Below are 25,831 nucleotides of genomic sequence, written 5' to 3' on the forward strand. Positions count from 1 at the left end.
TTGTATCAGTGGGTGCTAAGACCGGCCCCCCTGCTATGCTCATGTATGCCCTCAGTAGCTCCATATGCCAAGAGAGCTGCCAAGGGAGCGGACAGGCAAGCTCAGTGACTGCCAGTCTGCAGATGCAGGAGCCGTCCGCTCATGCATATTAAACCCACACCACCTGCTCGTCGTACATCACACCCTGCGTTCTTGGTCCCAGGAATTTTAATCAACTGCGCTGACAGGAAGCTACTCTCTGCTCCACGTAGGTGAATCATTCAACTCTTCTCCTCTTACTCTGGCTCCAGCTGACATGGGCACGCAGGTTGATGTTGCATTCCCGCAACATCTCAGAGTTCCCTGGAGGAAGGTGGAGAGTGGCAGAGAAAGAGCGGAATCTGGTGATGAGGCAGGAGAGGGAAAAAAAAAAAAAAAAAAAGACCACAGTGCCTTAGAAATGGGAATGTCTCCAATGCTGTTTGGTTGTCTCTCTTGTCAAGTTCTCACGCTTTGCTTGCCACCCCTCCTCTCCGTTTGTTCTCTCAGGTGTGAATAATTGTCCGCGTCCTGTTGGATTAAACAAAAGAAGACAGAAAAACAAGAGAGATAAACAGCATCAATAATCGGTGATCAGAACCACTTCTCAATCTTTATTGGTTTACACAGTGTGGTCGAGGCAAATTAGGCTCCTTAACTTTCCCTTTTCTGCTTTTTTTCCTCTCTTCATGACTATTTGATCTGTTTGCATGTGTAAAACCGCATCTAGAGATGAGCGCTGCATAAAACAGAATTTTGAGTCATTTCCAATTCAAATATTTTTGTCAGGCATAAAGAGGGAGCATGGTGAATACCCATGGAAGGCAGAACAGAAAACAGAAGAAAATTCAACACAACCGTGCGGTGATCATAAGACTGATAACAGTGCATATCAGCTCATCAGCATGAAGATATCAGCATTTTTTTTTTTTTTTTTTAGTTTCAACTGTCATGTCGGCGAAGATGTTACAGTAAGTAAATGAAGACACAATTAGGTACTCGTTCGACTGCACCTCAGTCGCTCTGCCAGATTCTGCTGGCAAAGCATAATCCTCTAGAACCCCCAGGATTAAATTTTTATGCCATCTTTTTAAATATAGTCTTTAAAAAAAAAAAAAAAAGGCAGATGGAGACAGGCATTGCCAAGACAAGACCAAGTGTGGTATCAGCAGTGTGGTAACAGTTAGATGCACATTAACAGGCAAGCCAAATATGCCACATTTGATAAATGGTTTGCTAGCATTGTTAATAAACTGTAATGAAGAACAAAAGACTCTTCATGGAAATAAATAACATATTTTGATGGGCACATGCTGTGTGCATGTACACACAACTGCACACACATACAAATAACACATCGCAACCGTATCTGTAAACTAGCAGTTTGTGGATGTTGGTGTTATTTAACAGGCGATATAGTCGATTATGAATCCTCCTCATTTCTGTAACTCATATTGTTTGGTCTCTCAAAATGTCAAAATACATCAAACACACATAAACCCACACCGCATTTAAGTCTTTCTGGCCATGGGTGCCCTTCATGAGTTGTGTGTTTTTCACTAGTTTTCAAGCCTCTTCATTGTGTCCCGTCTGTAAATAGCGATGAATTATTAATTGCTGAGTCTTTCCTCAAGCAACACCACAGGTATGTATATTTCAACAAAACTCCAGCAAGCTTTAATTTGTGTCTCATTTCTTGCGTTTCTTATCCTGGAATCCAAATCATAATTTACTGTCATTGCTATGGCAAAAGCACTAAAGTGACCTCGCTCATTAAATATACATTTGATAGATTCAAATTTATTTCTCCAGTTGTTGGTTATTCCATTATTTGCTCTGTAAGTAATGGAGATAATGGCGTTAAAGTACATCACCCATTGTTAAATATGAGGTAGAGGCTCTCATCTCATTCTTTACAGCTTTTATGTCCATGGCTGCAGTGGCATCTATACACATATTGTTATAGATAATATTAGTATAAATCAGCTCCATTAACACGGCTATCCAAAATACCTGCAGATCTCTCTCAAATTAAAGAAATATGGAAAAAATTAAACAAAAACAATAGGCACTACATACAATACAGCTAATTGTATGTTTGTTTCATTTCTGAGATCGTAAGCAGTAACATAATTTTGCCCCTCCTGGTGCTATATTATGATAATTACACCACAAATTACAATCAATGAATCAGGATAAATTATCTGTCTAGTTCCATATTACTGCAAATGGGTTGTGAAGACAAATTAGCACAGGAGAAATTGCGTCTAATAATATTGTTCTGGGTTTTAGCGTTCTTCTAAACCTCATTACAGATTCTGGTCTTAAACAGGAAGTCTGTAACATCTGACAGATTAGATTTCGACCTTGATCGCCAAGAAGCAGCTGCAGCAGGCTCTGCAGGTTGAAAGAAAAAGAGTCACTGCTGCCTCTTGTCACAGTGCCACTGTTATGATCCCCATTTGAAGGCGGCTGGCGTTGTGGCTTCATCACCACCACTGAGTCAGAAAAATGTGCAACTGAGGTGGCAAATTGTCTCCAAAAACCCTGAAGGCAACTTCAGAAAAGCTCTTAGCCAGAGCCTGGGGTATTGATAATAACTTGACAATATTGTTGTTAATGTTGATGTTAATTTCTGAGAAATGTATTAAATGTCATGCAGCCCTCTGTGTTCTTTGTATTTGCTTAGGTGTAGGCTACTTTTATAATACTGTAGCAATATATTTGTAGCTTTAACAAAGGTCCAGGGTCTATCAAAGAGCACAGCATTACTCACAGCTGCACAGTGAGAGGTGTTGTAATAAAGTAAAGGATCTTTGTGAATACATGACGTTCACTACCAAGGTGATTTCAGTCTTCTTAAAGCTCTACTAAGGAGAACACAAAAACGTTCAGGTAATTTCTCCGTTCTGCAGAAGACTAGTCCCTGAAATTCTGTGTTTTTCCCAAGTAACAGTTCCACTCAAAATCACATCCTCCCTCCCATGTCAGCCCCAGCTCCCCTGATGTCTGTTCAGCCTCTCCTATTGGAGATGCAGGTTGTGTCTGACAGTGCAGACACACTGCACCTCCAACAGAGGTATAGTGCACATCAGACAACAAACAAGCTGAGCCATCTGATAAACGCAGTACAGGCAATTTGGACATACAGTGCTGCTTCTTGGCTGTGATAAACATTTGCGCTATGTTGCGTGGGTTGTGGAGAGAAATTTCATGGTCACTTTATGATCTGTTTTGGAGCTGGTTTGGGAGAAGGAGGGGTTGTTGTGAGGACTGATCCTCCAAACTTTAATCAAGATTCAGCTGACACTGGGTCAGGAGATAATGTAGATAATTAAAACTTTTCATTAGGGGGTGAAGTGTTCCCTTAAGGTTTAGTGCATGTTTTGATGTCTTCTGGGGTCTACTTTATTAACCTGCTGCTTTCGGCCTGCCACTGTGAACACATTCAAAACTTTTTTTAGTTCATCCAATAATGATGCTATGAGATAATGACCAGACTCAAAGGTTTCACGGTGACCAAGAGGAAAAAGAGTACTTTGAACCCTGCAATGAAAAACAGAATTAAAATGCATTTCTGTTATTTCCCATATGAACCCTTCAGAAACGTTTGCAACTGCTTGCACATAGATGGAATAAATGTTCACTATCAACTTATTTTCTTTGAACAAATGCTAAATAATTAGACAATAAATGTACAGTATTTACAGTATACCACAGCCCTGGGGTTTGAAACCACCACCACTGGGAATGAAGTGAAGGACAAACAGAGTAACTGTGACAAATGTCCCACTGAATGCCTATCACTGGGCTGTCAGGGCTACCAAGGCCGTATGCTCCTTAACCCTGCTTACACGCAGCGACTGCCACCTTTAACCAAATGTCCCACGGGTCAACTACTATTTGTTTGTGTCAGGTCAGGGACGGAAGGTCTCCCAAGGCTTGTCGTCTCGATAAACAGGCAAGATGTACACAACAGAATGTATGTGCATGTTTCTGTGTGTGTGTGTGTGTGTGTGTGTGTGTGTGTGTGTGAGAGAGAGAGAGACACCTGACAAACAGACCTCACAAGTTTATGCCACGTGTGTCCACTGAACTATAGGTTGATACAGATTGACCATGGCTGTGTTAGTATTATGTCAGACCGCTAAAATAAATCCTTAGATTTCTTATTCCTCCGTCCTCTGTTGTATATTTGCTCAAAGCTTTATCTCTCAAGGTCCTTTATTCATGCTCGCTACCTCAGTGTAATTTGTTTGTAAAAAGTTCACGTATGCTGTTCACACCGCTGTTGGTTTCTGTGAGGCTTATGTAACAAATAGTAGCCTTTATAGCCTATAGCACGTTTTTTTGCCATGTGTTGTGCCATAGGTGGAATAAATTACTTTCATGAGAGTTATACCTCAAGTTAAAATGCTAGCCTGGTGTTGCACAGTGCTTGAAATCAAAAACTAAAATAGACTTTCACAGCAGTTTATTTACATAGGGAAACATGATTTAACCCAGATTTGTTGTACTTGTATAAGAAATGCCAAAAAGTCATGTTAATTATCCAACTTCTGACGACATAGAGCTTCTGCTTGTTGCCTTTTGTGACATAACTTTGACCTTTGGCCTTGAAATGAGAATGAGTTTTGTGATAGAGCTCAGTATTTCAATCAATCATGGCTAGCATCGTCAGCCCTACTGTTAGCTTAGCTGCTGTTGTCTCCACATTTAGGAAGGTGTTCTAGAGATTTTTAAGATGCTTGAAAAGTTGGCAGATTGCAACCATATAGTTGGCGCTTTTTTTCATATGTTGGGAAAGTGTTGTAAAACTGTATCAACAGATGTCAGTCGATATAAATACGCTCGTGTGCTTAGCGTTTCTGTCAAGGCTAATGTTTTGTCCATATCCACTGCACTATATATTTCTCTGAACATGATTCTGGTCAAAAGGCTGCATTGCATGATGGGTAAGCAATCAGTAGGCTCTCTTAGGACTCTCCCTTTACGTAGTAAGGCCCTCTTTGATGTGTGCTGCAGTAAACACAGGCAGTTCTCGCCCGACCACAGTCTCCTGGGGGATAAGGCTCAGCACAAGAACACTAATGAGCACATTAGAAGGAAGCCATAGAGGGAAAATGCTAGTTGTAAATGGAATTGTCTCTTGTGTTGTCTGCACTCTGTGTACAGTAAGAGTGTGCATGTGTATACATTTCATACAGAATACAGAGTATATACAGAGTATGGAGGCCCCCATAGGACAATTACTTAAAAGCTTTTTATTTATTTTTTTTTGGTGACATTTTTTTTCCAACTTTAGCAAAGCAAAATGTGAGATTTTAAAATTGGATTTTAATCAGGGCTGCGAAAAAACTGTAAAAAAACCCACCACTCTCAGCCGAACCATAATTAACAGTTGAAGGTAATCAAGCATTTGAGTTAGAAGTGAAAATGGAACTGTGAAACAGAGGTGACATATGCCACTGACAATAACAGGAGCAAAGCATTACGAATGGAGCATTCACCATTTATTCCATTTAAGCAAACCACAGGGCATGAAGAAGTGATGCATCACAATTCCACCCAAATTTTCATGGCTATCATGTCAAGGCGTGTGTATTGGTTAAAGATTATGCTTGTTTTATGGAGCTTTGTCTTGGTAAAATGATACGAGTTTGATCCATACTCCACTACCAATTGATCAAAGTTTATAGCAGGAGGCAAACACTGAATATGTCTTAGTGGTTAGCACGAAAACCCAGATCCACGCTGCATTGTGCATCATAATATCTGCAGACACTGGCCCACTTGTAGTGCACATTGATTCGCTGTACGTGTTCGCAGAGAAGAACATGTGCTGTGACATTTTTTTTCCATTTAATTGTATAAAAACCACAGTGTGTGTGAGCACCATGTGCATGCATTCATCTTAACATTCACCTTTATTTTGATTCTCTAGCTGCAGATTTAACTCATGGGACTTCGCTTTTGTTGTGGAGTTATCGAAACCTTTATGTTACAATAACAGATCTGCATGCATTGATCCCCCCCCCCCCCCCCCCCTTCAAAAACGATGGTACATTTCAGAATGAAGAAAATCCTATATTTAGTTTAAGCTGTTAGACGTTTTGAAGATATTGATTGAAAGCAATTCAATAATAACGACTGAGAAGAACTTCTAGCCTCGGTATTCCTCTCAGATAACTCTGATCTCTCAAGCATCATCCGAATCTGTGATCCCCAGCCAGTAGATTCCTTGAAAGTTACCAAGGGAATTGGCAATCTGGATTGCCTTTGTGCAACGGGGAGAGTGAGAGACGTGAAAATGATTTCAAAGAGTCCAGGATGAATCATGCTTCCAGTGCAGCTGCCATTTATTAGCACATTTTCTGCCATGGTGTTTTTTTTTAAAGGTGCCTAACAGTGTTCTTGTTTTTTTGTTTTTTCAACTGTACCAAACATTGTTTTTTGGGTTTTTTTGGTACCTAACAGTGAGTTTGCTGGAGGGTTATTATTTTGTGAAGAGGCTTCATTAGAAGCGTTAATAAATGAATCAAATGGCAACTTGTATGTTTTACATAATTAGTCGTGACACCACATCTTAATATTAACTAAAAAGCAAGGGACACATCATTTATCAGCTATTACCTCAATAATGAAGATGAAGATTCCATTTAAAAAAGTGTGATATGCTTTCACTCCTGATTTGATATCAGAAATCTTTAAAAAATGTGCTTTTAATTGGTCTGACTGCTTGGATCAATTACAAGGTTGACACTGATATGTTCAGGGTCAGTCCCTTGATAGTTAACAAATGATAGCACAGAGAAAAAGAAAAAAATCACATCAAAACATACAAGTCCACATTATCACCACTCCGCTCTGACACATTCAAGTAACTGATTAATTGCTTTCTTAACTTGCTTTATTTTTGGCAGGCGAATATTTAAAGAACACAGCATTTCAACAGGATCTCGTTTGACAGGTGCTCGTTCAAAAGTGCCCAAGTTGTGCTCGCTACGCTGCAGATGTTTTACCATTTCTTGCCTGTCACATTGATGAAAAGGGAACCCATAAGAAATTGACAGGCTGTATTGCTGGAGGCCAAACATATCTGAAGATGACTTGTTCTTGGTGTGGCCAAGAGGGCTAAAAGAGTGGAGGTAATCCTTTAAGGCTTAAGAGGGCTTTTTGCAGATTTTTGAGAGCTAATCAGTACAGCCTGTTTGTTTGGAGAAACCTCCTGCCTGGTAAAGAATCGCAGAGTCTTTGCTTTGTAGAAAGACAGGTGAGAGATTTAGCACTTTTTATTCCTTTTTTAGTAAGAATGCTGTGATACGTGCATTTACTTTGACATATTGTACAGGTGAAATGAATCATTGGGTAGTGGTATAGGTGGAATATTAAAAAAAAAAAAACACAGAAAATTTCAAAGATCAGCTATTCTAGAAACCCTTTGCACTTTCAAAGTATGCCATAATATGTTTAATTTAAGACATTCATGTCAGCCTCACTCCCTCTGGGTATGAAAGTGGCACATTCACTGCCTGGAAAAGAGAACCAATATACAAAAGGTGCTGTTATAACATGCCTTGCAGTTTTGTGGGAGCTTTATCCCTCATGAAAAAAAAAATAAAAAATGTATGGAGATGTCATACATCATCATTGATACCCAAAGTGCTGTGTCATTGGTAGCAAAGTGACCTTGTGTTGTTCACATCCTACCCCTCTGCTCGGCAAATGAAATGAACTATTTTCCAGCAGCAAAGCCTCAGCAAAAGCTTCTTTTGAGTTCTTTTGATAAGATGACATGACAAGTTAAAAAAAAAAAAAAGTTTTTGAAACACTTGAGCACAGATAAGATTACTTGTGATAAAGGTACTAAAATGGTGTTTGGTATCAGCATGACCTTGGCTTTTCTAATGTAAATATATCAATGCTTGGGCTTAGAGCACAAAATCAATTTTCTCTTTTGTCAGAAAAGCTCTGCCTCGTGTGCTCAAACCTGAACCGCTGACCTAACGTAGCGGGCGTTGTCTTTGTACATCAAATGTGCTATTTTTCACATGTGGTCACTGCTGCTGTCTGAATAAAAAAGCTACGAGGGACTTTAAACGCTGTGACAATTATTGCCACGGACATGCGTACCGTAGGGGGACGTTGTGTTCTATTTTCTATTATTAAAGTTGCATCTTGGAATAGATAACCTTTTGAACAATCCACCGTGGGAATTTGTGGAATTAATATTACAAGATGTAACGCAGTGTCTTTTAAAGCCGAGAGAGTGAGGGAGTCGGCTTGGGGTCGAGGCCTACTTTCATATGCATCACACTCAAGGGGCTGATAAATAAGAACTGATCCAAAAATTATTCTAAGCAGCAATCAAAATGCAAGACGTGCAACAGATACAGAATGTGAAAGTATTACCTTTCTTAGCTGTTGAATACATCCTCTTACATATGGTTAAAAAAAAAAGACAGAGACCCCAAATGTGTCAGAAGATATGATCTGAGCTGCTACAGTTAGTGGTTTAAATGATATCTTCCAAAGTTTTTACTCTGACAGAGTAGAGTCTTGGTTGGTCCCAGGAGCACCACATATCTTTTTTTGTGTTCCCTCTGATCTCTCATCATCTCCTGGGCCTTACATCAAGAGCCCCAGATTTATCGATCAATGGCCATAAACAAAACACAGATTGAACTGGGCACTGGGGCACAACAAACGGATTACCGTGTTTTTATTCTACCACACGCGATTGGAGGCCTGAGCTTGGGCTGAAAAAAGGCCATTGGCCAGCAGAAGTTGCGGCACATAAAGCAGACTGGGCAACAAATATTCGGCAGACTCACAAAAAAGGATGATAGAAATAGTCCTGGAATGACAATTTGAAGAATATGGTGTGTGAGTGCACGTTTGTGCATTTCAATGGTGTGTCTGCGTGAATAGTATAAATGGATGAAAGCAGAATCACATGTGTAATCCAATTGTATTGGCAAGGTATTGAGCGTAATACCAGTCAATCCAATTTTCAATGCTTGACTACATGATGTAGTGAAAGAGCTCCTGGGTGATAAGTTCTGTGTCATTGTATTCGTGCGCGTGTGTGTATTTGCATGCATGTGTGTACTTGTGCGTGAATGATTTTGATAGAATATCTGCATACATCAGCGTGCGGCTGCACATGCTATAGCACACATTATTTATACGTCGCACTGACCACATGCCTGACAGCTGTGCATATTTCACAGGGTGGAGAACCCTGCATTGCAGTGCTTGAACATGGCAGCCATGCTCTTGATGTGAGAGCAGCTCAGGGTCAGAGTAGAAGAAGAGAATTAAAGCTACATCACCGGGTCCATCTCTCTTGTCTCTGCTCTGGCTCTGTGCGGTGTGACATTATTATCGTCTCACCTTCTTCCTTCTTTCTTTCTGAACCAGCTGACTGCCAAATTCACCGAGGAGTTGTGGTTAAACTACTTCATTTGAAAGAAACAGCAGGGACGCAGTACATATGTTTACTGAAAGCATCAACATATCCAGCAAAAGCAGTGCAATACTGTTAACATTATTAATACTAAAGCAAAGTATTGCTGTCAATAACATGGCTTACATCATTACTTTGCTTTCTCTATTGCATCAGGTCCAGTTCACAAATCTTGAGGCAGAAAATGCAAATTTTACTCAGTCGCTAATGAAGAGAGTTGGTCCCAGGGCTATCCTGCCTTTAGCCCACTGAGTTTCAGAAATCAAGGAAGGAATAAAGCCTTCTCTTTCAATCTGAGGAGAGTGATCATTTAAGTACAAAAAAAGAAATCACTACAGAAGAAGAACTACAACCATGACGGCCATCTGTAGCAGGCAGCACATCAAAAAGATTAAAGAAATGAGAAATGTTCAAGATGCAAAGCTGAAAGAAGGAGACTTTTTTTTTTTTTTTTAGTTTTTCTGCCCAGCTGTAACTAAATCTGTCTCCCTTTTTGTCTCTGTCTCCAGCAGTGGCCCCCACACTTCCCAGTCTACGTTCAGAGGTCTTCAAGCCATGTGTGGAAGACAAGGATCTGGCTTTCTGTCTGAATGAGGGAGAGTGCTCCATCATCGAAACCGTGGCTGGGGTTCACAGGCACTGCAGGTGAGTGAGAGAGTGCTTGTGTGTGTGTGTGTGTGTGTGTGTGTGTGTGTGCGTGTGTGCGTGTGTGCGTGCGTGCGTGCGTGCGTGCGTGAGGCATTTGGTTTCTTTCTCAGCATTGACGTTTCCTCTCTTTGCCCTTCCCCTCCAATCACTAACCTTGGGGTCATTTTCATTCAGGCTGCTTTTTTTGTCTCCAGCCTGACAGACTGTGTTCTTAGAGTGATGAAACACAGGAAAATCGTTGTGCAAATACACCTAAAACGCACTGAAGATCTATAATCACCCAAAGCACTAACCCGGGGATCAGAGATGCTTTGGCCGCATTAGGTGCAGCGGATTCGCTGATCTGCACAACCAAACTACACAGATGGAAAGAAAATGTTTCCATGCAGATTCAGCGAGGACACACATGGGGAGCAAATGTGATCAAACCTCTGTCCTCAGTTTGGTCTGACAAAAGTTTTAATAGTGGTAGCGGTCTTATAAAGAGGCCCTTTCCTCATGTATTAACCTTTCATGACTGTTGTTTGATATGACCTCCTTAGTCTAAGGTGCTTTTTAATGATAGGTGTGAAGAAGGGGCTCTTGCAAGATCCTTCTTTGATCATACTCCAAAGCAGGGGATATTTTTTGCAGTTTTCTTTTCTACCTTTTTTCCTCTGGTTTGCCTCGGGCAGTCGCTCAAGCCTCAACTGCCCACGAGAATACATGCACACAGGTAACTCCTATACACTTGACGTACGTTGACACATTGTATAATGTGGCAGGCGTAATTAAAATGCCAAAAAAGAAACAAAGCCAATCACAAACTATTCCTTTGACAACTTATTTGCCTACGTTAGCAAACCTGTAGTGTGTATCTGTCAGGCCACCGTGTTATGTTTTTTTCATATTTATGAGCAAGGGCAAACAAATTGTGTTTGTATAGCACTTCAAACAGGAGATACAAAGAAAACAGAGGGTGACTTACATTCAGTGATAGTGTTGTCTTTACTGTGATACCCAACAAAGTTGAAACAGTACACTAGAAAACACTCTTATAACTAATGCATATGTGATTTTGTGATGCTGCAGATTTCTGTACATACCTGTGTCATTCATTTGTGGGTGCAAGTTCTTGCTTTGACCTTCAACTTCACATATCTACATATCTTAGTATGTTCCTGCAAGTCTGCCACCCCCCCCCCCCCCCCCCACCCCCCAACACCCACCCACCACCCACCACCCCCCACTGTGTGCACTGCACACTTCCAGCTCTGCAATCACTCTGATGTATCACTGCGAAAATGCATCACTTTAAAAATACATGATAAGAAATGTTCTCTCTGAGTGAAGAGTTGTGCTGAACGGTGCTGAATTGAAAAACAGCTCATTAGTACACCTACCTGGAATTAAAGGGTCTAAATCCTTATCTTTTTTTTTCTTCTTTTTTTTAATTTTTTTTTTATATAAAGTGTATTATAAATAACACATTTATATAAAACTTTTCAAGTTTCTCAGAAAAGTAAATGTTGAGCAAAAGAAAGTTGAAAATAGTCAGGAATTTGTGCATTGAATGAAAACTCGCTGACCACCGGGTTATAGCTATAAAAAAAATATATTTTCATGACATTTCATGATATATAATTTCACTGTGAGACAGTTAGGAATAATTAAATGATAGGAGGGAGAGTCAGTCTGTGCTTCCTGTCAAATTACGGTGGCCGGTGCAACAATTTGGAAGGTACCACCTGTTCAACAGCAGCGTCAAGAAACACTGAACACCCATAGCAACTACCCTCTGGGTTATAATTAGCGCCAGTTGAATGACTGCATACAGGACTCAGGACAGACTGGAGGGGCTAACCTAAAGGCACTGTCTGCCGATTTCTCTTGAGCTGAGTGCCTGTTGTGTGAAAGAATGATTACAGGTTTGTGAGATCTTTTATTGAAAGGTTGTTTCTTTCGCCAGAGAGAACTCAGAGGAACATTATCATTTTATTCAAAAATCTCTGCCAAGTTAATGTCATCGCAGTTTGGTGCAACTCCAGGTGTGCCTCTGATTTTTAAGAAGCGCTTTTGCAAGACAGTAATCACTAGTTTGAATTAGACACCTTGCAACAAGCAATTTGAAATCTGAACTTACTGTTATCAAAGCTCCATAAAATTATTTCTGACCACTACAAATTCAGAGCAACAGAGCCCTAATTCTTTAAAGATGAAACGGCTCAAGTTGTACTCAAGCCTTTAAAACCTTTAGAACTTTCTTTTTTCCATGACATAAAATAGTCCTCCTTCCAACAGTCTTTTTTTCTCGTCTGGTCCACCAACTCCTGAGAAAACTACCCGTGTGTTCTTGGCCTGCGAAATGTTCGACTCTCTTCACCAGCCTTTTGTTTACTGCAGATCTTTGCCATTTCATACTGAGCAGGTAACGTATAGTCAACTGGTGTTTTTCTTTTTTTTGTAGTTTTTTTTTTTTTTTTTTTGGTGCGGTTCAACCATATGGACTGACAAAATGTAAACAATGAGCTGAGAGCTGCAAAAAGCTGTAGAGTTGCTGCTGTGCTACTGTCTCCGTGCTACACTGTACACTGTGTTATCTTCTGCTCCCTCTTCCTGTCAGAGATACTGTGAGTGGAGATAAACCCAGATACTGTTCATCCACAGGTTAGGGTGCTGGAGACACTGCTGTTGTTCATTCATCCCTCATGACAGTAAAGTAGGGTTAGGGTTAGTAAAAAAAAAAAAAAAAAGTAAAGGTTTAACAATTACTGCCTCCTTTGATGTCATCTTCTCCTCCAAGCCACAGTTCAAAGAGTGTAATGGATGGCTGGATGTTTTCCATCATGAGACAAGTAAAAATGTCAGAACAATCTTTAAACACTTGAATCAATGGATGAGAACAGCTTCGAACTCGGGAATCAATTTATTTTGTTATGAAACATTTCCCTCCCCCTCCTCCCTCGCTATGGAACCCCCATCCCCCCACACCCCATCTCTCCCTCTCTCTCTCTGCCGGATGTTCATGTTTGCCAATGCTAATAAGGAGCCCAAAATAAACATGCAAATGTGAGTTTAAGACCTACTTCCACATCAGTGCACTGGCTTCTTATACATTAAATATAGTAAATGTACAATAATTCAAAGACCTTGTGATATATTGGGTTTGACACACGATAGTCCAATCAAATACAGAATTATCACTGTATAAATAACTACAAATCAAACCATTCTCAATGAAGGTTTTTTCAAATCAAGCAATTACTTCAGTGACCTGCCAAATTCCACAAATTTTACTTCTTTTATTAGAAGAAAATGGCAGAAGAGGTCAAATGAAAAGTATATTTTTCTGTTTGTGCTATTTTAGATCAGTGATGTAGGCATATGCTGGACTATGTTAAAATTTAAGCAATTTTCAGATTCCAAAATTAATTAGTTAAACGTTAACAGGACAAATATCAATAACAGCAGTTGTATTCAAAGTCTCCTCTTGCAATTTGCAGTGCTATGTCAATGCAGCATCTGTTGACTTCATAGAAATCTAAAAATAAAGAACTTGAAATGTCAAGCGTCAGCTGTCACACTCGGCACGAATCAAAGAAGACTTGTAAATCTCAGTATTGTCCTGTGTAGATCCACGGTATCAAATCCACCTTCAGGAGGAGGAGAAACATGATTTTGACGTGCATTTCTGATAGCAAAGGCAAGACGATAAGATGATGACACACTTTTCTTTGGGAGAGATGTCAGACACACTGAGGGCACAAAAGTAGAATGCATATATTGCAGGGAAATATATATAAAAAGCCAAAGGTGGAGGAATACATTATCAGGAGGTGTAGTAGATGGCCGTCATACCCAATCATGTCACCTGTTTTTTCCTACTCCTGTGTTCAGCACCACAGCGCTCACAGATTTTTTTTTAATTTTTTTTTTTTTTTTTGATTGTGAGTTTGGAATAAAACTATCACTAAAGCTTCTCCCCCAAAAGCAAAATATCTCCTCATGCCAGAGGGAGCGAAGCACCGCTGGCGTTCATATACAGCACCCAAAATTAAATTAACATTGGAGGAGATAACACATGTTCCCGTGATCCTACAAGAACTGTTGCCCGGTGTGGGAATTCAGTGTCGGTACGTGAAGAGACAAATAGAACCTGCGGCAGACTGCTGAGACACTTTGGCTGTGCCAGAGCAGCAGAGTCCTGCCAGTGCCTGACAGTGTCACAGAGTATGCAGCTACCACCACGACTGTCACTCCGTGCATAATGGTGCATGCTGACAGCTCTGGGTTGAATAACAATCACAGCACACTGCCACGAGTGTATTTAGTTATGACCAAAAATGATTTGGAATATTCTCTCCCCAGATGGGGGATTCAAGTCGAGACTGCTCAGCGTATCAGCCACGAATGGGATTTGTTTGTGTACTTTTTTTTTTTTTTTTGACAGAAAAACAGCATATAACTGTGCCTTGAACCATGCACGTTTGCTATGATCTATACAGGTGGGTGGAACAAGTGCGATTATGCTAATTATTAGCAGCAGAATTTCAGTGCTACATAATTACTACTGAAACACACCATGTCCTCCCTTTTCTTCAAGTACAACCACATTCATGGTTATTCAGCTAAATATCAAATTGTATTTCATTTTGAATCAGCATGTTTTTGTTGTTTTTTTTTAAAAAAAAGGCCCAAGTAGAGTTGTTGGGAGGTTAATTGGTGGTTCAAAGAGTAAGGCACTGGCTTGATCCATATGTGAGGTCTGTGAGTTACAGGAGGGCATGTGTGTAATTCAGTGATGCAGAGCTCGCCAAAGCCACTTAAAGTCCTCCCTGGCCACGAGACAAAATAGGACCTTATGGCCTCTGATAATATCTTTCGGAAATAACTGTGTTGTAATTGATCATTCCGCATGGATGACCTTCATTCAGCTTAGCTCTTCCTGATGATACACACCAACCCGAGTAACGTTCTTTTTCCATTTTTCAACACAATCATTTCTAGCAGGTTCTCGTTAAAAAATACTGGACCTGTTCAGTGGTGCAGGTCTCCACTTTGAAGTGAGGGCTCGGCTGTATCAGTCTGACATGTGCTCAGCAAACCAAAAGCATGCAGTTAGCCACGGTTGGAGGGCGTTGTAGAATATATTAGATGGAATGAGGGTGCACTGCAGCGCTGGCCGCCACCTGCAGCATTGTGTTGTGCTTTGGTGACACACAGCAGTGGTCATAACATTCAGACATTGAGAAGCTGTGCAGGCTTTACTCAGCGGCCGCAATACAAAGAAGTGGCTTCTTGATCGTTCAAAAAGACAATTAATTGTTATACGTATACAAATAACAACTACTTACATACAGCTTAATCAGACCAGTATTATTTCTGCAGTAACATGCTGCAAAATCTTTGACGTAAAGGATCTCCCTTGCAAAAATCAGTAGGAAAAATGGTCTCACTTCACTGAAAATAATTGCCTGCTTTCAACCTAATATTTCCCAACTTGTATGTGCATTGTATCAACAACACAGAGGCTCAGTTGTGTTGCACAGATGATGCAAAGCTGCTGCAAGTTAGCTGTATATAGTAGAAATAGCTTGATGATGCCACATTGCCAAAAGAGAAACATGAGGAGGAAATACAACTTGTGTGTGGGTTGTGTTTTTTTACACTCAGTAAACCATTATTATGGGTTTGGAATATTTTCATTCTAATTGATATGTAAAGCCTTAATGATAATATAAAAAAAACAAAATTACTGTGCCAAACCAAAGTTGAGAAGAGGGTTACATAAAAATTAAACAGGGTGCATTTTGCATTTTAAGAAGCAATTTTAACAAACACGGTTCAGCATATAAATTTCCACTGCAGAGATATTTGAATGCATTTGTTCTAATGTGATGATATTGCTAGTATCAAGGATTTAGTGGCTTGTGCAGACCATCTTAAAAGAAGGTTTAAGACTTGCAACCAGTATAGAAAGGTTTAATGAGCCTGTGATAATGGATGTTTACATATGAATTTTATCACTGCAATTTTGGCACCAATTATGGGTTTAGTTAAAGTCAAAGCAAATGGAATTGCCCTGACATTGAGATTTGTCGCTGCCTTTAATAATGATGATCATAGAGGGAAAAGTGAGACTTGCCTGATGGTTTCTTTTACCATGTCTTTAAATATCTGTACGTATTTAATGGTTTCACTTTTATTCACCTCAGCATGGAGGATGGAATCGCTATCCTCTGTGTGTGTCTTTGTGCGTGTGTGCATTAAAAGTCTGGCAAAGCTCAAGGTAGCTCATGTCTACTATTACCATGGTAACTTCTTCCCTCATTAGTATGAAGCCAGAAGCAGAAAAAAAATAGTTGTTGACTCACTCATAGTGCGCCTGCTAAGGCAGTCACAGTCAAATGTTCTATCATCACTTATCTTTTGCATTATGTTTTCTGCGTTTCTTCAGATTGATCAGACATTAGAGGAACTGTCAGCTAATGGTGTGAGTGACTGCTGTCATGAATAATTCATGACAAATTTGCACATTTGATTGCTTCGACAAAAGCTATGCTAACATAAGATATTAGCTCATATTTAAACGAACATTGATTTGTTTTACGTCCTTTTCCTTCAAAATCCATCTGTGCAGATGGATAACTAGTAAAACCAGAATTTGCACACGCTGTGTGTGTGTGTGTGTGTGCATCCAAATGCCTTAGGGGACATGTTCATCTATCCTGATGAGGAAGCACACAAAATCGCACAAAAGCAATAAAAAAAAACCCCTCTGCTCTTCTTTAGTCCCCATGAGGAAAAGAGCTGTTTCTATTGGTAGTTTGCTGTAGGGTTAAGCTTAAGGATAGGCTGACAGCGCCTATGTGTGTTTGTCTGTGTCTCCGTGAGCCTGTTTTTATTTGTTGTTTTGTTTTTTTGTTGTTGTTTTTTTTCTCTCTCAGGACCCAGGAGACGTTGACAGCAGTATTAACAGAATCTGATATGACAAAATGAATCATATAAATGAAGACCACAGCCTCTTAAGTTTCCCCTTCCTGTTTTTCTTCCTCTCATCTTCCCTTTTCTACGGGGAGCCAGTTCACCGATTAAATTGTCACTGCAGCGTCAGACCTTGACAGGCTGCACTAATCCACGATGCTGTCGCTCCTCTGCTGATCCATCCTGCTAGGGAGGACGTTCTCCAGGCTAAAAGCCAATGGGCCATGTCCCCCACTACCCCACCCAGCTGCTGTATGAAAGCAACACAATTATAAAAGTGGGAGCAGACTTACCTGCTGGCAACATACCATGACAGACCCATCATCTTGCATTGGAACTGAGTACAGTTGGCAAATTAAGTTTCTAATTCAACTTAATTAATTGAAAAGGAAAAAAAAAAAAAATGCTGGCGCCCCAAATGTTGAATTGTACTACATGATCTCCTCCTTTCCTGACCTCCAATAAGAAGACAGTTCATATCTCTCAGTATCTCTCAATATATGAGTTATTTTTTCCAAAACACTTTCCTTGTTATGTGCATCTGCAAGTCAAACAGTGTTACTCCTCCTTCATCTGCTCACTATGCGTGCATACTAATATATACACATAATTTCTCCGTCCATGCTTCCGTCTCAGTTCTTTCGGCATTGTATTTTACATTCAGTGGGCCCATCACAAACACTGCAGATGAAAGGACTCACGTGTCCATGTTCAGCTAACAAAGGCTGCCTTGTTTTTCCAAGCCACAGGACTTAATGAGCATGGGACAGACATGCTGTCAAGAAATCCACCATGGCTGCAGACAATTAAAGCGTTCAAACGCCGTTGGTCTATGATTTACTGTTTAACATATTCAGCTTAGTTAAAAAAAAAAAAGTACATTAAATTGCTTTTTGATATCAGTAGCAACCAATGCATGCTTGTGTAGTAGCGTTAAAGAGGGGAGTGGAATGTCAGTTGCCCGCAGGTGATAAAGTCAAACTGAAATTAAATTAGTTGTTGCTAAGAAATCCTCAGTGTAATTATGGAGAGATTATTGACCTCGTTTGCAGATCCAGGTGTCATGCCAACAGCATTATAGACATCTCTTTGATATTGGCAGTCTATAGAAAATGCTTCACTGGCCACAGGGGATAAATTTGTTGCAGTCCTTCAAATGGCCACTAGGACAAATTGGCAGTAAAGCTGAATTCATCTATGATCTCCTAGCAAAGCTGGTTCTCAAATGTAGTATAAGTCAAACACTGCAATGGGAAACGTCCACCCAGAGGCATACAAACCAAAATTAAAAAATGGTTTTGGTTTTGGTCCCAATCAGAAAAATATGCACAATAGCTGCATTATTAATATTTCCTCACAAAGAGTGAGGAGAACTCAATTTGACTCAAAGACATTTTACCCAAGGTCTTGTGAATCTGAAATCAGACAAAAAAAAAAAAAATTGAATTCACATCACCCACCTAATAAACGTTTGCAAATTTGGTCCCCCTACAACCACCATAGAGTATGAATCATTTTATCACTGCGTGCTCCCAATTACAAAATCACAGCCAAAGAGAACTGTGCACAGATACATTTGAAAAAAAAAAAACTTCAGATCACAAATGAGATGAGAGATGAACCAACACAGACATGAACCAACACCTCTCTCTCTCTCTCTCTCTCTCTCTCTCTCTCTCTCTCTCTCTCTCGCTGCTCTCTCTCTTCCCCTCATCAAATGCACACTAAGACTTCCAATAAAGTAATGACAGAGCATCTGAATGTAACCGGCACAAAGAGACTGCACTGGGTTTGAAAGCAGCAGCTCAGCCCCTGCTAGTTGCCTGCTGCACTTTTACGTGTCATTTTGTTATGAGCTCAGCTGGTGAAGGGTAGCAGCTGCTTCTCATTACTGATGTTTAGACTAAATGATTTTCACCGGTGGACACAGAACAGAGACCATACAGCTACATCATCACGTCTGAGCCCAGAAAACACTTTGACAGCTGATTCTGCTAACTCTGTAGCCACCACATGCAGATGGTATCTCAGGATTTATTTTTTTTTTCTTTTCTCTCTTTCAAGGACTGCCTACAGTGTCTGTTACTCTGTCATTAGGACAAGATGACCAGACTGAAGAGGATAAGAAGAGAGACAGCTGCTAGTTGGTGTGTGATAATTACATGTAATTTTTTTTTTTTTTGTTAATGGGGAAACAGTGGAAGGAGAGGAATGTAGCTGCCTCTCATCTTAGGGGCATCGAGTGGTGGAATCTCTCAGGTCGGGAGCTCAGGTGCAGGTTAGATCTTGAAATACACTCCTCAACTGTGCTTAGGATTGTTGTCTGTAATCCACCAGAGGGAGCTCTACTGATTCCATCATTACAGGTTGAAACTTCATGAGAAGAGAGACAATTTAAGTGCAGCTCCTTTGTATTCTGCTCAGGAATGATCTGTTAAGGAGAATCTGATGCTGAGGCCTTGATATTTCCATGTGTGTGTTTTCAGTGTATCAGAACTGCAGAATTCAGTGGTATAGATGCTGCATACAGAGAAATTAGTGAAATAGTCCGTTGTCTTCCTCATTCTCTCTCTCTCTCTCTCTCTCTCTCTCTCTCTCTCTCTCTCTCTCTCTCTCTCTTTCTCTCTCTCTCTCTCTCTCTCTCTCTGTCTGTCAGAAGTTCAGTACAGTAAGACTCAGACCTGCTTTTTACTGGCTTCGCCCGAGCTATAGCTTGTACATTTTATCTGCAGAAAGGTGTCAAATAAGATAAACAATCAGTTAGTTGGGAAACACAAAGCAGAGGATTGAGCAGAAACAGATAAGAAGAGAGCACTGGAACAAGCGAGAGGAAACGCGAGAGAGAGAAAAAAACAGAAGAAACAGGTGCAGTTGGTGGTGCTTAACCAGGGTGATATTTCATCATCAAATGATCTGACGTGATTCTTTATTTTCCCTGATATCACCATGCTACTCGGCATGTTTCCACAGGAGGGTTTGCTTTGCTGTTGCACTGGGAGAACTGTCCATGTTTATTGATTGAACACCCCTGAATTGAATTTGAATGTAATTAAGTAAAGTAGCAAATGGAAAGAGACAGAGAGAGGCAGAAAGAAATCCCATTGTTCCACCTCAACCTGTCTCAGACTGAGAACAATTATCAAGCAACAGACTGGTTTAATCCATGTTCTTGGGGAAACAACAAGCAAACTGGGGATAAATATTCATTTGTCAATACAGATAGATGTTAACTAACAGAGCCGGGGCAGAAGGAGGATGCTCCGGCTGCAGAGGAAGCACTTACAAACACTGAGGCTCATTTGAATTCTTCTTTTACCTGAAAAATACTTGAAAAACTAAAATAAAATCACAGTCAAAGACTATTATAAAAATTTACAAGAAACAGTCGACCTGCACTAATCTAACTAATTAAGTTATATAACCACCTGTTGATGTGTAGGTATTGTCCCATGTTCCCATGTTCTTTAACCAACTATCTAATACATTTATAATAAATTACAAGTAAAGGCATTAAAATATTCGGGAGTTACCAAAAAAAACCAAACAAACCCGAAAAACAACAACTTATTTTTATGTAAACACCACACAGTAGTAATGCAGCATCCTTTATATACTAAGCTGGATGTACTATTGGGCATGAACAGAAACAGTCACCATCCTCTCTAAGTGCCAGGATTTTTTTTTTAATTGAATATCCTGAGTTTAATATCTAATTATTACTGATCCTTTTAATATTTCTTTTTCCTTTTAAAGACCACATGATTACGTGACAGTGATTACATGGCTGTCACAACCAGCAGCCAGGTCTGCTGATTCACACACGTGTGATGTAAGCGCAGTGAATTTGAACTAAGCACATCAGTCTGTCATGTGTGCACTCAGCTCGAGGCTAAGCCATCTTATCTATATGCAAATCTCAGTTCAGGGACCTTTTTTAGGAAGCTACATAATGTATGTGTTTTTTTGTGACAGAGCACTTGGCAGGAATGCTGGCGTGTAGTGAGTTCTTGGACAGGCGAGTCAGGCTTTATGCTGCATTGGTGAATTCATATGGGAGGTCAAAAGGGAACAGGTCACACTGTTACTCTATGCATTAGAGGTACTAATGTGGGGAGGACAATGATGGCAGTGACTGACAGCAATTGACGGTTTGCCAAGCCCCGCCTCCCTTCATTACTGTTGCTGTGCACATAAGCAGAGGTATTAAATATGCACTTTATAGCTAAAAGGCTGAGAATAAGTACAGATCAAAAACCAGTTGATTCATTTGGGATAAGTTATGCTAAATAATGAACCAGCACTTTCAACCTGACAAGAGAAAAAGCTTGTTATATTGATTGGGGTTGAGGACTAACCGATGTGTTTGGTCAACTACTGCTGGGGTTTTACCAAATCAGGTCAGTTGTTTATTTTGGCAGCTTATGACAACCAGAAAAAAAAGCATCACTCTTGCTACATTGACCCTGATTTAGTGTGAAAACTTTGCATTGTGTTGTAGTGTGGACGGGCAGAAACTGATTGGATCTTATCAGTCATGACTTCCAGTGGTGAATGCAACATGGATAACAAGCGTTGCAGACCCTGTTGTCTCTGGTAGCAGCTGTCGTGCTGCTAAAATTCTGCATTTCAATGCTACAACTGTCTTTGCTCTTTCTTGTTCGTAGTACTTTCTGTAACTAACCAGCTGCGGAGTCAACAATCTGCTTCCTGTTCACACTGGCCCGGTTTTTGTGAATGGTCACATGACATGGACAGACATCATCTTTACATGTAAGTCGTCTGGATTGAGATCATTTTCTTTTTAAAATTAAATGTATTTGTGCAATATTGTGATTAACTTGTAGGAACATAAAGTTAGCGTTGACTGTGGCGTTGTGACGTTGTGTCATTAGCTGGGAATTGAGAAAACCCACCTCCTGAGGCAAAACTTCATCTTAAAGTAATGTTTTATTTTAGTTTGACATGTTGAGAGAGGGAAATCTAGGCCTGTTGCTTGTTTCAAATGACCTCTGATGAACGGACATTGTAGCCAGTGCTCCATGTTCCACTTGACCTCTGCACGACCTCTGGCATAGTAAATAATGAAGCGAGGAGTTGCCTCGGAATCTGTGCGACTGGTCAGGACTGTTGATCTGTCAGTCTGTTTTTGTTTTTCACCGGTGATTGTGTTACTTCTGCTTAAGTTAGCATATGTGGTTAGCCACAAGTTTTCGTTCATTTCATGGACAATACTGCTGCCGTCTGCCTAATGTGTGGCTCCCAAATTTCCCTGAGCCAAATGCAGAAAGACACTGAACAACTTGTCACTGGCTCTCACATCATGTCACCTCAACACGAACAAAGATGTCTCTGGCTCCTTCAACTCTACAAAGTACAACAACAAATAAATGTTTAATGAAAAATCAGTGAGATACTTAAATGGACTTAATGTTTACAAAAGGCTATATCTGTAATTATTAAATCACAACATAAGTAAACATTAGTCTTTTTTTTAAATTTTTTAAATTTTTTTGCTGAAGCCACAGACAGTCCTTGATAAATGTCACCAGGCACTACTGTATTCTCTTTTTGTCTGCGCCAAGAAGTTCTTTTCAGTCGGAGAAGCTGTCTAAACTTTTCCAAACAGTTCAGTGGATATGAACATTTTACAGGAAATCGTGACAGTGATTACATGTTTTGAAATGCCTTTGGGTTTTTGGATGCTGATGTCGTTGAAGCTTTGTTGATTTACGTATGCGTGTCAGTCTCCTGCTTGTCACTGCCATTTCGAGGAATCTCAGCAGAACGCAGCTTATGAAAGGTCCTGCCATCTCTAATTAGGTGTTGTCATTGTGTCGCAAACCAAAGCACAGACAATATTTTGATATTTCAAAAAAGGGCATTGCAGAGCATCAGGGCTTTTTACATGTCCCAACTTAATCATACTTGTTTTCACAGCCAGTATCAAACTTAATAAAATCCATACAAGTACACTCATAAGTTTTATAATTCATCAAAAGTACAGTATGTCTGATTTAATCTTTGATGGGGTCCAGAGTAGCCGCTGTGTTTTCAACTAGCTGATCTTTTTGATTTTATTTTTCAATACTGGCGCGTCTAAATTAAATTAGTACCGTATTAACTTTGTTGAAGGAGTTCATCTTTGCATAGGCCTGCTTTATGCAACAAATTAAAAATAATTAGGCTGCCCTGAATGCCTGATTGTAAAGTAATACTATACTGCTTTCTCTGATGCACACACACACATACAAAGAGAGAGGGGAGAGATTATTAAAAGAAAAAAAATACAATCATTAAATCCAGTCTTTTGAGTTAATTCGTCTGGTAAGTTATTAATGCTAGTAAAGAGAAAATTAAGTTTCACAGTAAAGCACACACACACACACACACACACACACACACACACACACTGATGTTACACACCGGGAATGTTTGATTAAGGAATACATTACGGGCACCTTCTTATCTAAATAACAGCGGTTTACAATAAAATTAAAAAGAACTTAAGAGTGAAGTAACACAGAAACCACTAAATTTAATCATATTTTACCAACTTTTTTTTTTATGAAGCAAATTATTGATTAAATTACCAGAAAGCTCCAACTGTTTTGATATTCAAACATCTTATTTTTCAAAGAACACTTTCTTCTCTTTTTTGTGTGTGTTTGAGCGTATCAAGGCTTTGTCTGTCGTGTTTGTCAAATGTGTGGCACAAGCTGTAAACTCGCATGAAGTAACTGTCATAGCACAAGCACATCGTTAGATTTCAATCCTCGGCAAGCTGTCATAAGTCTGAACAGAAGGTTAAACTTTCTAATTGATGTCCTGAGCTTCCTTAATCACTGCTCATGCGAGAGAGCAGCGACCTGGGAAAGAGAGAGGGCGGGAGACAGGGAGAGAGAGAGAGAGAGAGAGAGAGAGAGAGAGAGAGGAAGATTAGAGTGTCTTGACAAGCAAAGCCTTTCAAGTTCGTAGGTTTGAAGTGCTAATGACATGCAAATGTGTGCAAATGAGTGTGCACCCACCCCCTAGAACTCTCGCCGAACACTTGAAGCTGAGTGAAATTCTGCGCTCGCTCGTGTTTGTCTATAAATAGTGAAAGTTTGGGGAAGTTGGAGTGTTTTTAACTTTATTAGCAGTGGTCCAGATCACTGGAAACCAAACAGGACCGTCTCTTTTTCGAGATTAAAATTAATTTCATTCTTAAATTAGTAAAATGTTTTTTGATCAATATGTATGTCACAGTGAAGAATCTAATGTATACATTTATGAATCAAATTAATAGTAAGTTGACATGTGAAATAAAGTAGCACCGAGTTATACTGATAGCAATAATCTATCTATCTATATGTATATATGATGGGAGGGGGGCTTGAGCTTGAACTTGATGAGGCTGAACTTAATTACACAAAACACCAACTGCATAATGCAGCTAAACTTTCAAGAGAGAGCGGTTTTACTACATATGACAAGACAAATAAATGGAAGAATGAACAGATCAATGATCCAATTACCTTCGCTGACACCCAAATCCATAGACAGTGTGGAGAAAGATGGCAAACTAATCCATTTCACAGCAGTTAACAACTTTAATAAAAGTTTGCTTGTAAAACAAAACAATTAGCAACTGTGTGGCGCAATGAGAGATAAGATGAATGATGGTTGCAGAGTGGAGGCAAAGAGGGAGAGCATATAACGTCATGGTAGATTGAGAACAGCAGCTGCTTTACAAACACTGGGGGCACATGAGAAAACTTTTAAAATCCTTCGACATTTTCAAAGTGAATCGCGTCAGAGAATTCACAGTTCTTTTTGTTTTTTTGTTTTTTTTTTTGAACTTGCTACTTTACACACTAGACGATTAGGAAAAATTGCGACACACACAACGATGTAGCTGAGATAATCCTCCTGACTCCTGATATGTCACTGACGTCAAGACCTCTAATCTCACAGGATCCTCTGTGATCACAGATGCATTAATATGCATATTTATGCAGCGTGAATTAATATGCAGCTATAAAAGAAAAAAACTACAAAATGGAATTTGCCGTGGCAGGTGAGGAACACTGATCCCCTCACGCATTTTGCTGATACGCAACAGGTCTCGTATTATCGTTGCGGCTCAGAATAGTCCACGGGTCAATTAGAGGCGATGGATGGATAAATCTGTGAAAATGTGTCCTCACGTCACTCCCAGCCAAGCCTCTAATGAGGATTTCACATCTGAGTTTTGGGATGGATGTATCTGGTGGAGTTTAGCTTTGATGAGTGCCCGGCTGTAGTTGATGATCAGATGACAAGTGTAACATTACCTCTACCACTGAAATGTAGTCTCAGGACTGGGGAGACAAAAGCAGCAGCCCCTGCAGTGTGCATTGCCTTGGCAGCAGCAAAGAGTTGTAAGGAGACACTTAGCTGTTTACGATATAACAAGCTGGTCTCGGAAATAAACTCAACAATGTTTCTTCAGTTCAACACTCACACAGGACATATTGGCGAAACTGGAGGACTCTCTTCAGAAAATATTCATATTTGTCATATTAATTCAGTCAACGTTTACTCCGTGAAAGGACAAGGATAGTTTTTTATACTTCTTGCTGTTGTCCCATTGTTGTATTGCACTGGACTCCTCCTTCTTTCCACCTGCTGTGGATAAGTCAACTGTTCACTGTCATTAAGCTCCTAGGAAAATATCTGTCTCTAACCTTCTAAATCCTTTTCACTTTCTTCACT

The 25,831-nt window shown here is 39.9% G+C and overlaps 1 protein-coding gene across 3 annotated transcripts in view; it reads left to right on the forward strand.

Moving 5' to 3' along the window:
* The window catches only part of nrg3b (neuregulin 3b), a 177,787-nt gene that overhangs the window by 82,473 nt on the left and 69,483 nt on the right, over nt 1–25,831 (forward strand). For 2 of the 3 annotated variants that reach the window (XM_071462732.1, XM_071462734.1), the window contains exon 2: nt 9,997–10,132. In XM_071462732.1, coding sequence (XP_071318833.1) covers nt 9,997–10,132 — 136 coding nt within the window. The remainder of the gene's footprint in view (nt 1–9,996; nt 10,133–25,831) is intronic. The other variant, XM_071462733.1, reaches the window with a different exon arrangement.

This window comes from Trachinotus anak, unplaced genomic scaffold (genome assembly GCF_046630095.1).
Source record: "Trachinotus anak isolate AG129_WGS33_773 ecotype Australia unplaced genomic scaffold, CSIRO_AGI_Tana_v1 ptg000025l, whole genome shotgun sequence".
NCBI classification, from domain to species: domain Eukaryota; kingdom Metazoa; phylum Chordata; class Actinopteri; order Carangiformes; family Carangidae; genus Trachinotus; species Trachinotus anak.